At 39.6% G+C, this 14,445-nt stretch overlaps 2 protein-coding genes across 2 annotated transcripts; both read right to left on the bottom strand.

The window, feature by feature from the left end:
• Positions 1-229: 229 nt before the first annotated feature.
• srm (spermidine synthase) lies at positions 230-5,597 on the bottom strand. Its single transcript, XM_088408035.1, has 8 exons — positions 5,381-5,597; positions 4,972-5,092; positions 4,763-4,855; positions 4,392-4,545; positions 4,100-4,183; positions 2,752-2,897; positions 2,454-2,576; positions 230-1,037 (listed from the first exon to the last, which is right to left on the bottom strand). Exons 1-8 carry the CDS (start codon positions 5,509-5,511, stop codon positions 1,020-1,022), a joined length of 870 nt encoding a protein of 289 aa, XP_088264161.1. The 5' UTR covers positions 5,512-5,597; the 3' UTR covers positions 230-1,019.
• A 1,280-nt stretch (positions 5,598-6,877) lies between these two features.
• On the bottom strand, positions 6,878-14,189 carry exosc10 (exosome component 10). The gene is made up of 25 exons (XM_088437878.1): positions 14,018-14,189; positions 13,185-13,321; positions 12,402-12,525; positions 12,219-12,323; positions 11,983-12,139; positions 11,724-11,832; positions 11,568-11,643; positions 11,124-11,234; positions 10,904-11,047; positions 10,605-10,795; positions 10,373-10,529; positions 10,102-10,250; positions 9,927-9,977; positions 9,692-9,803; positions 9,573-9,620; positions 9,407-9,482; positions 8,897-9,006; positions 8,721-8,813; positions 8,564-8,632; positions 8,377-8,482; positions 7,843-7,916; positions 7,446-7,620; positions 7,264-7,328; positions 7,105-7,181; positions 6,878-7,030 (listed from the first exon to the last, which is right to left on the bottom strand). Exons 1-25 carry the CDS (start codon positions 14,138-14,140, stop codon positions 7,000-7,002), a joined length of 2,670 nt encoding a protein of 889 aa, XP_088294004.1. The 5' UTR covers positions 14,141-14,189; the 3' UTR covers positions 6,878-6,999.
• Positions 14,190-14,445: the final 256 nt, after the last annotated feature.

The following is a 14,445-nucleotide window of genomic DNA, read 5'->3' as shown; positions in this document are numbered from 1 at the left end:
AATGATTGACATGTACCTTCTGCCATCATATGAAGGAGGATGCCAGTGTTCTGTTCGCCACATGTAGCTCGCATCGCTGGATGACCAGTATTATTATTAATTTCCTGTACTGAAATTGATGGCTCAGTGGTCGGAAATCCCCGATGGCAGAGTCACATCATTTCACATACGTCTGAAAATGGGTCGCGCTGTGAAATCAAAATAATTTGAAAGTGATCTATATTCACAACTGTTTTTTTTTAACAGATTTATTACAATTAACGTTTCATAAAAAAAAAAATCCTTCAAGCATTTTTTTCAGATTCCCAGCAATGAGTGCCAGATGCTATCTTAAAAAACAAACTAACAAAAAAATGTAAAATAATGACGTCCCACAGTGAGAATTAACACAGTACAATCTTCCTACCATTATCCAAAAAAGTAATTGCATAACCAAAGTGTTTTTACAAATGTTTAGTTCTAAACATAAATTATAGCACTCATATTAAAGCAGAGCATCAAGCAGTTGTTGACTTTTTAAAGGGTGCGTTTTCTACCTGACTGTTAGTATGTACAGAACCAGATTCAAGAAACAAGCCGCTGTGAGGGGCCCTCGTTTCCCATTTCATGTGTTTGTATTTTTAACGTATGCAGACGCCATGCGCTGATGTTCCCATGGCCAATCAGCATATTCATTGAAAAGTACAACAGAACATTGCAATTACATGCAATAATCCAATGGCATTTGAACAGCACAGTGCAGTTCTTGAGCATGAGGTCGGGGTTGGATGGCGTCATCATCAGCTCATGAGACGAGCTCGGAATAAACATGACAAGCGAAAAAGATGAAGAAATAAACCAACACTGGTGTTGTTGAAGACATATACGCCCACCTCGCAATCATGTCTTGAAATCTTGAGGAGGCTACATTTTTACCGGGGGGCTTTGTCGGTGCTGAGGAGGAGCAGGAGGAGCTGAATTAGTTCAAGTGTGGACTGAGGAGCAGGCGGAGGACAAACTCGCTGCTGTGCGGGGGCCAATCAGGCTTCTTTGAGAACCTGTCAGTCGCCGCGGAAAGACAGTAAGAAAAACAAATTGTATGCTGTGCTCGAGGCGATTTGATAATAAAACAAACTTGGACTTGACGTGGCAAATTTGTCTGTAAGTTGTTTTTTTTCACATAAACTAAGAGACACAGGATGAGATACAAATCCCTCGAGACAAGACATCTCACAAGATAGTCCATGAAAACGAGACGACTTTTGCAAAATTTGTAATATAAAACGATGCCTCACAAATTTACCTGTTTTCAAAATGTTCTTTCACTAAGCAAACTGAAACAAAATTAATCGTCTCACAACTCCAGTTAGCTGCGGTGTATGGCATATTTTTTTCTGCAGTGTTTGCCATGTATGCCAATACTTTACCAACATATTTGTCCACTGGAAAACCAAAATATCCTCACAGGTTGTTTGAAAGTAATCCAAGCATTCTCAATTCATTTTTGCTTGGTGAAAAATATAAACGCAGAAAACCAAATAACACATTTCTGCTCCATTACGAATTAACAGGACCTGGCGCACATACGAAAATGCGAACGAGCTAACGCATACGGGGCGGCGCTATATAACAAGGTGAAGATAAGAACTAATATTAGCTAGTATGTTATCCACAGTCAAGTTGTTGGATCAACAAAGGAACCATTTTTGGCCATATTATCATACATCAACATTCTTACAAATAAAGTACAACTCTGACATTCATGGTCCAGATTTCACGGTGACAAAACAATGTGTGCGTAACCAACTGGCTGCTCTCAAAACCACGTCATCCTTCTCACTACAAAATGTAATATCAACAGCGACCAGAGTTGGCGCTAAAAACAAAGATCAAGCCAAACAAGTCGGAAATTAATCAACTGTCAAACTAAATCAGTTCCAAAACATTATTTTGGTTGAAGCCCACGCAGACCGGTACCAGTTGATCCACAGACTGGTGGTTGGAGACCACTGATTTACATCTATTAAAATGCCTAAGGAAAATAATCCGACTCCTCTCGCTAGTCGATTTATAGAGCGGATTCAAGCGGCCACCTAGTGGCTGATTTATGCTAGAGGCTGCACAAAATGCAGGCAACAAGCAGGGTACAATCAAATCTCTGCATAATTAAGCATCTTTTTTCAACTTCAAAATAAAAGCCTTTGTGTCTATACGTTATTTGGTATGGTAACGTTTATTTTAAAGTCTCACCATGATGAGCACTAAATAGTAGTGAAGCCCATTAACACATGGATCGATCTCTAATGGCAAAAAAAAGAACAGCAAAAGAGATCTCATCGTATGCAGGGACAAGAAATCTCATGGCTTTCTAATCTCGTGAGATGTCAATGTACAAGATCTCGTTACATCACTAATAAATAGAAATAATTGCCCCACCCACATTAGACGAATACCCACTTATTAAGCACACTGACCTTTCTTGCAAATTCAGGGAGGACGAACGCTGCTTTGTGAATGTCCGTGTTATAATATTTCAGGTTCATGCTTTCTAGTTCTCCTTTCGACAGTTCTTTGACCGGCTTCTGGAAATCTGTTTCCTGAAGAAAATATTCAATCGGTCATTGGGACCAGCAGACAAGTTTGTGTCATATTTTATATCTCGACTTGAGGATACTGCTGGAAATGTGAATTTCCCTACGGGGATGAATAAAGTATCTATCTATCTATCTATCTATCTATCTTATCCTGGTGCAGGAAAAAAAAAATACTTACAGGGTTCTTACTGCAGAGCATGAATCCAATTTGGCCACTGGGATAAGTGGGGATGGTGCCGTAGGCGTAGTCCACCACTGGGAACAAGGTTTTGCAGAAGGTTTGCATTTCCTTGATCAGGTCCAAATGCAGCCATTGACACTCTCCTGTGCACATGACAAGGACAGTAGTGCTTGTGGCATACCTCTGTCAAATTTCACACAAAACTGAAATATGAAAAGGTACATTTCTACTTCTAAGCCCTGAACATGCAGCTGAAAGAAAAGACGCTGTACAAATGTTTAATACATTCATTACATTTCAAAACAAATGGAGGAAAAGACAATTTGATTACGAAAAATAAAAAAAATAAAAAGTGCAAGGATACCATCGCCCCGGTCAAAATTGATTCTTGGTGGCGTTCACTCTCAGCACCCCACATAACGCCCCAAACCAAGAATTCTTGAATCCCACTACAGCCAGTTTCATTTTCCTGTTATAAATATCCTTTTGTTGAAATTTATTGAGCATGTTAAGAAGTATCACGAGTAAACCCACAAAAGAAATTCAACTACTACCCATTCCCGAAAATTCAAGACAAAGAGACAGTCAGCCATTTGCAATTTTAGCACTCTTTTGGGGGTTATTTTGACCATTCTCCAAACAAACCTAATTCCAGTATACCGAAACTTGGATGACACAAAATTACAAGTTCTTCTTACAGTGTGTGGGCGGAGCATTGCTGCAAAATTTGATGACCTGCAATTAAACACAAACCTCCAAAAACTGAGGAAGGTTTTCCATGAACTCCCCATTTGCACTAAGGCTCCACCCTAAGGAGTTTCCTATGAACGCCCAGCTGGCACAGTAACGTCTCTCTCCGCTCTCACATGTCAACATAGCTATACTATGTGTTGGCGCATATGTGCTTATGCAATATGGAGTGTAACAGGAGAAGAAAGCAGACACTTTAACCTATGGGGAGACTTTAACCTATGTTATTTTGGTCGCTTGTCCACCATTAGTGGGGGGAAAAAATATGGAATGTGCATGTCAGATTATGACAAGGACCCATTAACATTTTTGGTGTAAACTCTGCATCTTTCCAAGAAGATCTCTATAGAAGCTTTACGATTCGATTCAATGTGGCTTGGCTCAGTATGAGAGTATGATGCAATAGGTTTCTTCATTTTCATTTTCAAACATATATAAACTTGACAGTATTGCAAATGCGGCCCTAGATACATATTGATATAATTTAAGGTAGAATAAGACTGAGTTAAATTTGATATGTTTCTTTTATGTTAGGACCAATTTTCCGATTCAAAAGTTTTTATTACAATCCTAAAAGAAATGAAATTAAAAGTACCCTGAGAGCAGAGAATTCCGCCGTTTGTCAATGCTGTCTTCATGAGTTGAAAGTAACTCTCCTTGAATAAACTCTCAGCAGGGCCTGCAACATGAGCACATAATAAATCATATACATATGGATCCCCTGATCTTAACTCCCCAAAATGGGCAATGGATAAATTAAAAAAAAAAAAAAACCTGGGGAAGCTACTGAATCTAAAGTGCTGATATACAAGGTTATCAATGACAACATAAGATGAAGCACCGCAGGAAGTGGACCCTTTTTAGAAGCGAGATGTCAGTACGCTTACCGACAGGGTCGGACGAGTCAGTAATGATGACGTCAAAGGCATCTTGGTTTCGCTTCATAAACTCGAAGCCATCTCCAACATGGAGGGTGAGCTTTGGGCTGAAGAAACCCTTTGCCATGCCCGGAAGAAACTTCTTTGAGACGTTAATGACGTCCTACAGAGGAGACGAATAAATAGGTTATATTGCCGTCATATGTTTGCTATTGACGCTATCATAAAAGAATTTGATGTTGGCTCATGCCCAGTGTCACTTATGAAGATGGTCTCCCAATGTAGTTGCAAAGCGCAAAATAATCCTAGCTTTTTGTGAGACGTGTTTATTATGATGATATTTTGAGCACAAATTGGCTGACTGAGTTATTTGGACTCACCTCGTCAATCTCACAGAGAACCACTGACTCTACCTGCGGATTCTTCACAACTTCTCTTAGCACGCCACCATCACCGCCCCCAATAATTAGGACCTTTAAACATGAGACACAAACTTATTGTCAGCATCTGTATAGAACAATTGCCAAATAAGAAATGAACTAAAAATCTCACTAAATGTTTATGAGTTCTGTTTGAATGTATACGCTACCTTCTTGGGGCAAGGGTGGCTGTACAGGGGAAGATTGGCAATCATTTCTTGATATGCAAACTCGTCCCTCTCCGTGCACTGGATCACTCCATCCAGTACCAACACGTTGCCGTATGTTTTACTGAATAAATAGTTACAAGAAAAAAACGTCCGCGAAACTTTAAAAAAAATGCTTAACTTACAGTTATATCAAAATCACTTGTCGGGAATTCATTTAAGAACATACACACAAGTTAACTAAATCTATCGCAGTTTTGTTAAAGCGTTTGAGAAAGCCGCTATTAGTTTTCTAGGAAATGTTTCTTTGTGTCAAATAACTTCTATCGATATCTTGAAAATAACAGAACATTGGTCAAAGGGGACCCGTAGCAGCTAGCAGCGTTAGCAATGTGCAGGGGCAGCAACAAACCTCTTGAACACCAACACGTCTTGAAATTTGGATTTCTTGTGATAGAGGACCTCCTCAACTTGGAGACTGGTGGCTTGGCCGGGCCATAAGGTGCACGTCTCCTTAAACCAGCCGTCCCTGATATTGTCCATGCCGGCAGCCCGTGAGCCCAGGTAAACGTGTTAATAAGGCAGCCAACGTGACACGCGACGGAGATTTGACACTTACGATATGACTGACAGCCATACTTGCTGCTTCGCGTAGTAGCGAATAGCAGACGCCTGACGTCACATGTCAGTAAAGCGAGCCAATGGCGTGTGAGGAAACGAGCTCTCAAAACATAGTTTGCTTGACCTGTCACCATCAGCACCGCCCTGAGGCCCACGTGAGGCTGAAGCCCGGCGGTGAGTCAGTGCGGCTGCGCAGTTTCAAACACCGAGGACGATCGGGCCTGCACTCATGTGGGACTCTCACGTAAATATGAGATGGAAAAATAAACAAAAGTTCCTAAAGAATCTCCCCCTTTCATACGCCAACCTTAACCAATGCTACGCGTTTTTTTTTTTTAAGTTAGGGGGGTTGACCTATAACATGCCATCAGTGTCTGATTTATTAAACTTTAGACCCTTTCAAACTTCATTTGTATCGGTCCAGGAAAGAAAAAAAAAAAATCAATCCTAAGTGTCGTCTTTTGGGTCATAGATCATATCTCTTAAACAAAAAGCATCCTGTTTTGGGGTTACAGTAGATCTGTCACAAAAATAAATCAAACTTAATTATTAATTCTGTCCACAAAAATAATCAACGTAAAGTGTCAGACCTGATGTAAAAAAAAAAATAATTATAAATATTTGTTCACAGAAAAATGTTAACCATAAAGCATCGTGGAATTACAATAGATATCTCTTCACAAAAATAAATCATTAACTTCATTATTAATAAATATTTCACCCCCCATAAAATAAAGTATCAGACCTGTCCTTGAAAAGAAATCATTATATTTGTCCAAAAATATTCCAACTTAAAGTGTCCTCTTTAAGGATCATAGTAGGATAAAAAAAATAAAAATAAAATAAAAAACATGAACTTGACAGGTAACGAGAGGTGGCACATGACGATTTGGGTCGAACCATTCTAGTATGGGGAGAACCTGAGTTTTTACAATAATTAAATTGAATTACCTACTGAATATAAAATTTGTTTTACAAACATATTTTCCTGAAACAATAATTATTTTTAAAGGATTTTTGCATGTTTGTTTGTTTATTTAAAATCTCTAGTACCGCCGAAGTTCCTTCAAGTACTCCCAGGGGTACTCATACCCCCCATTTGAGAACCACTGATCAATGGTAGATCACATTCTAGATTTTCATTAATGTTAAGACAAACTACTGGGGGAAAAAATTCCACAGTTTGGTGACATTGTTACATATTACAGTTCTCAGCAGTTGCATCAGTCTTTCTAAAATTGAAGGCAGTTGAGATGCATACATTTTCATAATAAAGTGAAAACCAATGCATTTTTCTTTCCACCATCTTTAATAGTACGCTGCTGGTATGCATATTTACAGGGACACATTGATGGGAGACTTGCATTTGTCATATAAAAAGATAAAAATACAGGTCATAAAAAGGAATATCTATCTTTTGGGCCAGTTGTGACGAAATCCTCTGCAAAAAAATAAAATTAATGGTTAAGTGACAAGGAAAAACGATATATTATTTACAATATTACATTTATTCACCTGTTTGAGGTTCCAGCTAAGTATGACAAACTTCTATTTCCAGCTCCTGAATTATTCTTTTTCCCAGTTGCCAATTTCTGTGAAGAAAAACGAAATTCACTAAGCACTAACAAAACTGTTAAATTGTACACATTTATATAACATGATAAAAACAAATACCTTTTTCTTAGGGTCTTGGGGTTGCCTGTTTGGATCGAACTGTGAGTTGTCTTTTGATTTAGTGGCTGTGGAAAAAATAAATTCATAAAACACACAGTGATTAAGTAAATATTGAATAGCGTAAGTCTGCGGTGAAATTGTTATTTTATGTTTACGTAGATAAACGGAGTAAAACCTCAAACCTGAAAACACTTTGAGGTCTGACTGGCTGTAGTCAAAAGGCTTGAAACTCTCTTGAGGAGGCCCGTCGGTCTTTTTCTTCTCTGCAGACTTCTTTTTTTTACTCAGCTTGGGAGTCGACTCTCCAGCCTCACTGGGGGCCCGCTCACGTTTCTTTCCCTCCTTTTTTGCGCATTCCTGATCATATGGGTGAATCACGTTATGATTACTTGTTAAAAAGACAACAGGGCTTGACCGTGCTGCACTAAGGCTGTCAACGATCTAACGTTTTTAAAAGATGTCCTTAAAGTCAACGTCAACATTAGCTGACAACATTAATTAGCTACTACGGAGTCAATAACTTCCTGTTAATACTTCTAGAACTGCTTCCTCAGGACTTGTGCTTTTTAAAGTACTCACGGTGGCTTGCTGGCGCACAGTGGCCACATTCTGCAGGGACTCTTTGTAGCTTTCTTTAGCCTTCTGTCTTTCCTCTAATGAAAACAAAAAAGCATGAGGGTTATAACGAGTACTATTAAAGAAAACTGACCATTGCTAGTATAGTGAAGGGCAGTGTATTTGTGGCTCATGAATTCAGTGAATCGCATCGTCTGTGGAAGAGATTCTAAGCTATTTACGGGACACCTCATTTTTTATGTCCTCTTTAACACTGTGATGCAACAAGATATGACTGTTGTATCAGGTGTCAAGCAATTAAGGATTTGATGAATCTCAACTGGAGACATCCATGTGGATTATGTTTAGTCTGGGTTGTTTGTGAAAGTGTGTTCACATACTACTTTGTACATGTATAAAAAATGATGTATCCATCACTATAATCATTACAGGTTATGCCCTCATTTTGTTTTACTATGTTCCCATAACAAGTCAAACGGTCACACTTTATTTAAAATTCAAAGATTTTCTTGCATCCACAGGAAACCGCTAAATCACCTGCTGCCTTCTTTGCTTTTTGCTTTGCTTCCTCCTTGGCTTTCTTTGCAGACTCCAGCTCCCTCTGCTGCTGTTCCATACTCCGCAATTTCCATTTTTTACTGATCTGAAAAATGAGGTTAAGGTTGTGCTTTCAGTCTTCATTTGGTTCACAATATCGGTGCAGGTACAGAGCTCACGGCTTTACCTCATATATCTTTGACGAAGGATCGAACTTTGCATTCTCGTTGACATGCACGCCGCTGGTAGGCAAATACTGAAATCACAAAAGAATAACTAAATATTGTGCAGTGCTTTAGAGAGAAAACTCATCATTCCGCAAGGCAATTATCTGGTCAACTTACCATTCGAAAAGGGTTTTCAAAGGACTCGGTAATTCGTTTAGCTTTTATTTGAGCCACAGAAAGCGACTCTTGGATTTCTTTTGTTTCTGGCTCCTGCCAAAGAAAAAAAAAAAAAACACTTGTCAAGCCAGCCGCCTTCGCTTCGTATTAAAACATTGAGTCAAGCTTAAGATTACCTCAAACAGTGTAATTTTGGCAGCTGCCACAAGACCTCTAATTTTCTCAACATCTTTGTCCGATCTGTCATCGTCATCAGAGAAGAGCACTCCTTGTTTAACAGGAAGTTCTGGGAGACCGAATAATAGCTCAAATCAGCAACTCTCAAAGTTATTGTATTTATTATAATATATAAAATCATTATGTATGAATGTTTTTCCTATCGTTCAATTTTTATGTTCAAAATCCGTGCTCTGTGGCTTAAAAAAATAAATATGAAATATACTGTACTTTTAGATATGTTCTCTGTTTTAAGTTTGATGAACAGTACATTAATGCTTCCTCGATTACTGCAGATTGGTATTGATCATTATAGTAAATTCAGGCCTTTGTGATACAATTTTTGCATGCATTGTCGATCATTTATGTCCGCCACACCTGTCTTCCTTTTTCTGAATGTGGCTTTTCTAATAATGACTTTTTTTTCCAGACCTCTTTTGGTGGAAACATGTATGTACAGTACAGCTCACCATCAGCAGAAAAATGAGGCGCAGTGCCCTCAGGGACTCTAGATGTATCATGAGGACCAAACAATGTAACCGCGGCCTGAAAAAAGAGCAACAACATCAAAATCATCCCAAACGTTCGGGCTTGACTGCTGTCAAGTAGCATGATTGTGACAAACAGGTCACTGACCTTCTTTATTGTCGTCAGCCCCTTTGCTTTTTGCATTGCGATTTCAGCCTGTGTGCAAAAACCCAACGTAGTGAGAAATTTGGAAGCAGCAGCATCTGGAAGGGTAGAATGCTTCTCACCTTGAGGAGAGGCATTTCTCGAGCCTCCTGCACTAACAAATGGAGCTCATTGACCTGCTGCCTGACCAGCGGAGGGACAGGGTTACAGCAGGCAATGATACCCTGAGGCTCCCTGAGTAAAACGACAAAACACTGCGTTGAGTTTATGAATAAAGCACAAAATTCAGGCAGGAAGCGGTGAAAATAGATGCAACAAACAGATTATTATTAGAGCGGGAGACTGAAGCCAACCTACTTGGGTAGCTCTTCAGATATCTTGATCATCATGTGCATGGGCAGGACATATCTAGGAAAAAAAATAAAATAAATCAGCCGTACTGAGAACAGCACACCAAGATTTTCACTGAACACGTGAGCTGTGAAAACCTGTCTGAAACAGTTGAGCTCTACTGTATCTCCAAAGCTCCTACCCGGTGCTTTCATCTTCCTGGCGAGCCAGCTTGTCCCTCCAGGCGAACAGTAGTCTGAAGGCAGTGAGCTGTTGCGTGTTAAAAGACCTTTTCTGCTTCTTTTGCACCTCCAGATAGGATTCATCTGTGAAAATTGGCTTTACATATTTCTGCGAGGGAGAAAGAACAGAGTGGGGATTGTGACTGATGGAAATGTAAAATATTAGTGGAAAGACAAGAAATAAAGCAGACAAATGTGGCAGTTCAATCTGCTCGGCAAAGTTGTACAAACCTTCAGGCAAATGTCTTTGCTTCTGCTCCAGACGTTCTGCAGCAGAGCAGGCTGACCATGGTTGAAGTCCAAGAGCTGGGCTTTCATACAGTCGTAGATATAAAGGAGATAGTGGGTGTCACTGCGGGCGTAGTGCGCCATCTCATCTGGCAGGGGCCTGGGGTCAGGTTAGCGATTTGAGTTAACTGCAACCACAAAGTCCACAAAAATCCAAGTGAAAGTGACACCATACCGGATCCGCCAATCAGCAAGCTGATAGCGTTTGTCTGAATCCACGTTGCAGTAGTGCTTGAGCAGGTGGTCAAGGGAATTTCTGGCCAGATTTAACATTCGACTGGCCTGGTGCGTGTCAAACATGTTGACGACATACAAGCCGAAGTCCCTCTGTAGCCACTCGACGTCCGAGTCTGCTCCATGAAACACCTGAAGCCAAAAAGAGAATGTAACATTTATATCATTCTAAAGTTAGCGTGCCAAACAGATGCGCTGGCCATTTAATGATTCACAAATAAAATGTGAAGGTTGCAATACTTTGACCACAGAGGGGTTGGTGAAGGCCTCATTCAGGATGTACATCTCACTGCGGAGCTCCAAAGTGTCAATAATGAAGTCCTCCTCTCTGGTGGAGATCTGCATCAGACAGGTGACTCCCAGGAAGCTCCTGTATGAATGATGCTGTCATGGAGTAACGGGATATGTCATTTAGAAAACTGGCCTTGAGGAACGACATTAGTTTGAAATGCGTATGTACCTCCAGGTCCACTGCAAATTCGGACACCTCGTTTAGCTTCTCATTCAGAGCCACCAGATCCTCCAGGGTTTCAATAAAGGAGCACGTTGTCTCTTCTAATGGTTTGTACATCTGAAAATATGGATGAATGAAGATGAGAACACACTAACAGAAAGATTTTACAGACACACACTTAACCCTTGCATGGTATACGATCATGGTCTGACACTCTTCTGCATAATCAGAAGAGCCAAAAAAAAAACACATATGGGTTAAAAAGCACATTTCCCCATCCATAGAAGTGGTATTTGAAGCAAACGTGTGTTTAATGGATGTCAAGCTCTATTTTATAATCAATCTGTGCCAAATCTTTGGCATTTAAAGCAAGACACCACTGAAAACTCATTGTTCTTAAATGTTCATAAGAACTTTCCTGAAATACTCCAGTAGCCTAATCCAAAGTACCTTAGGCTCCATCTTGGACAGAAGGCTATCTGGTACAGTGAGATGATCCAATTCAAACTGGTAAGGGTGGATGAACCTATGGCAGAAAATAATTGAAACTTTGCAAAGGAAAAAAAAAAAAACGTCAAAAACATTTCGCGGTGGTAAAATCCTTACATGTCATCTTTGTGTTCATGCGTTCGCTGCTGGTGAATAAAGTCGGCCAGTGCCGCCGGGACATCAAGATCTTCCGGTCTCTCTTTATGGATTTGATTGGTGGTGAAAACTGGATAAAAAAAAAGGCAGACGGGCAAGAGAATTGCTTAGTCAGGATACTGATACACTGGCATCTCACTTTAGCTGGTTGATAGAAAGTCAGGAAACACAAAACATGTTTTCATAACATGTCTCATATATAATGTGAACAGCATCTTACATGATGGAAGTGGTTTCAGCGCATTGGGCTTGATAAAAATCTTGGGAATAAACGGTGTATTGCTGTTATCGACTTTATCCTTGAATTTCAGCTGAGGTCTTTGGATATTCTTGGCTTGGAGCAGTCTAAAGGTCTCGCTACTTCGAGAACCCGAGCCCTGATCAACAGAAAAATTGTTTCAACTCAGGTGTGAGTCAGAAACTTGGATCTGGATGATGAGAGGCGAATCACCCAACCTTGCGATTCCAGCTGGAAACGACGATCTTGGGAGGCTGAAAGCCTGAGGGCATGACAGGTTGCTGGCCCCTGTTCACGCCATCGGCCTCATCCAGAAGAATCCCCTGGTAATTGGATGCAATCACTCAGGTTGGTTTGTGTCGAGCATTTTATGAAGCCATCCGTGCCAGAGAAAAACATACCACTTTCTCCAGGATTACATCATTCGAGTCCACGACCAGGTCAAACCTCTCCTCCAACCCAGTGAGCTTGTCGCGGTCTCTCATTCGTGATCGGCAGTTATGATGTTGCATGATCTGACTCATGCTAACATAGAGACACAAATCATTATACTGTATGTTCATCTCTAGTAATGCTAAATTAGGTTTGACAATAAAAGATGAATGAGGCAAAAATTTAGCAGTTTGACTTTAACTTTCACAAATTCACAAGTGGATCTGATACAAACCTGTGCAAAACTAATGAAACAGATAAACTTATATCAATCAAAATGAATGGAACTTAAACCTCAACCCCATGGAGCATACATTTTAGATCAGAGTGAAATGAGGAAGCCCACCAAACAAACAATTGATACAGACAACAGTGAGTCTGGAACAGCATCAGAAAAATGGAAAAAAAAAAATATTGCAGGATAATGATTTAGAAATAAATATTTGGCTTATTCACTTTAATTTAATTTTAAGTCTATCTTGGATATTTGCTCATGAATCAGTGCTTTATTAAAATACAAAAAAAAAAAACACTGATGCAAATGTAAATATGTACCCATAAAAAAATAAGATGTCATGTTGACTTCTGTCAATTTTAATTTATGGGAAAATAAAGGAATTGGTTTTGCAGGAAATTATGCATTAAATAGCAAAAGTCGACAATTTACTCAGAGGGTTGTTTTAATCTACTTTACAGTGGATACCTTCCCAGTCAGACATTTATTGCCACATCAATATGCTTGATGAACTCACCAGAGCAGTAGCTGATCTCCTTGAACTTCACAAAACTCCTGGAAACCGGGGAAGCTGCGATAGAAATCAAACTCATCCCCACATTGAGGCAAGCCGCCTGATGCTTTGGTGGCCAACAACACTGAACCCAATCCATACTGCAAAGAAAAGACATTCATTAACTCACACTTGAAGACATGCGCAGGCAAATGTCACTTTTGAGATTCGAGGGTGCTTTTGGGGAATGATGCGGGTAAAACTAGAATGACGAGAAAGAAGAACGATTTTCCAAAAATATTAAAACAGGTTCGAGTGTAGTGGACATAAACAAAATAATTTGGAGCAATGATTTAGTCGCCTAGAAACATAAGGGGGTAAAGGAATCCTTTAAACAAATAATAATAATGATAAAAATAATAAACCAGTGCTAAAAAAAGTAACATTTACAGGCCTTGTTATGTTGAACTATATGTTTAATTGTTTTCATTTTCGTAGACGGTGAGCATGTTTAGGATAAGTATCCAAGAACTCTGAAAGGCACCTTGAAAATTCAAGCATATGTAGTTAGCGTTATGAGAATTGAGTTTTTAAAGCTATTTTTGAACAAAACACATTTCTTATTGCTTTAACTTCTTAGAATGTGAATCACAACTGTGATGAGTGGAGGACAACTGAAAACCAATCGTCAAGACTATTTTAATCATCGTAATACTGAACTAGTGGATTTAAATGTGTATTACTGCAAATATAGTGAAAACAAAATGAGTTAACGTGCATCCACGAGGAACAACTCGTAAAATGAACTCTTAAAACACACGCACGCACGTACATATTGCACCGTACAAAACACTTACTTTGACGAAAGCATCGACGTCTTTATAACCAGGACAAAACTCTTTGTCTTCTTCTTCTTGGGCGTCAGTAATAGTGTCGCGTGAGCAACTGCTTGCGGGATCGTTTTTATTTACTGAGTCCATTGCTGGGTGTAATTTGGTTACATGTGAGACATCGGCTAACTACTTCCACGTTTCTTTCTTTTTCGCCACTAATAAAATGTACCTAAATGTGGACCCGCTGTACTGTAGCGATGTGGCATGAAGCGGCAATAAAACGCAACTGCAAGTCTTAATTAATCTTGGACGATGTTTTTCTTCTTACGGTTGACCGAGAAGATTCAAGAAAGATGGTGTTCTGGTTATTCGTCATATTTTGCTCGACATTGTAACGCTCTCTCTGTTCAGTGAAGGCGTACGTCAGATGCATGTTTGACTGCACTAACATG

This window comes from Hippichthys cyanospilos, chromosome 2, assembly GCF_059441005.1.
Source record: "Hippichthys cyanospilos isolate Australia breed blue-spotted pipefish chromosome 2, RoL_Hcya_1.0, whole genome shotgun sequence".
NCBI classification, from domain to species: Eukaryota; Metazoa; Chordata; class Actinopteri; order Syngnathiformes; family Syngnathidae; genus Hippichthys; species Hippichthys cyanospilos.
This window is presented reverse-complemented; position numbering and strand designations above follow the sequence as displayed.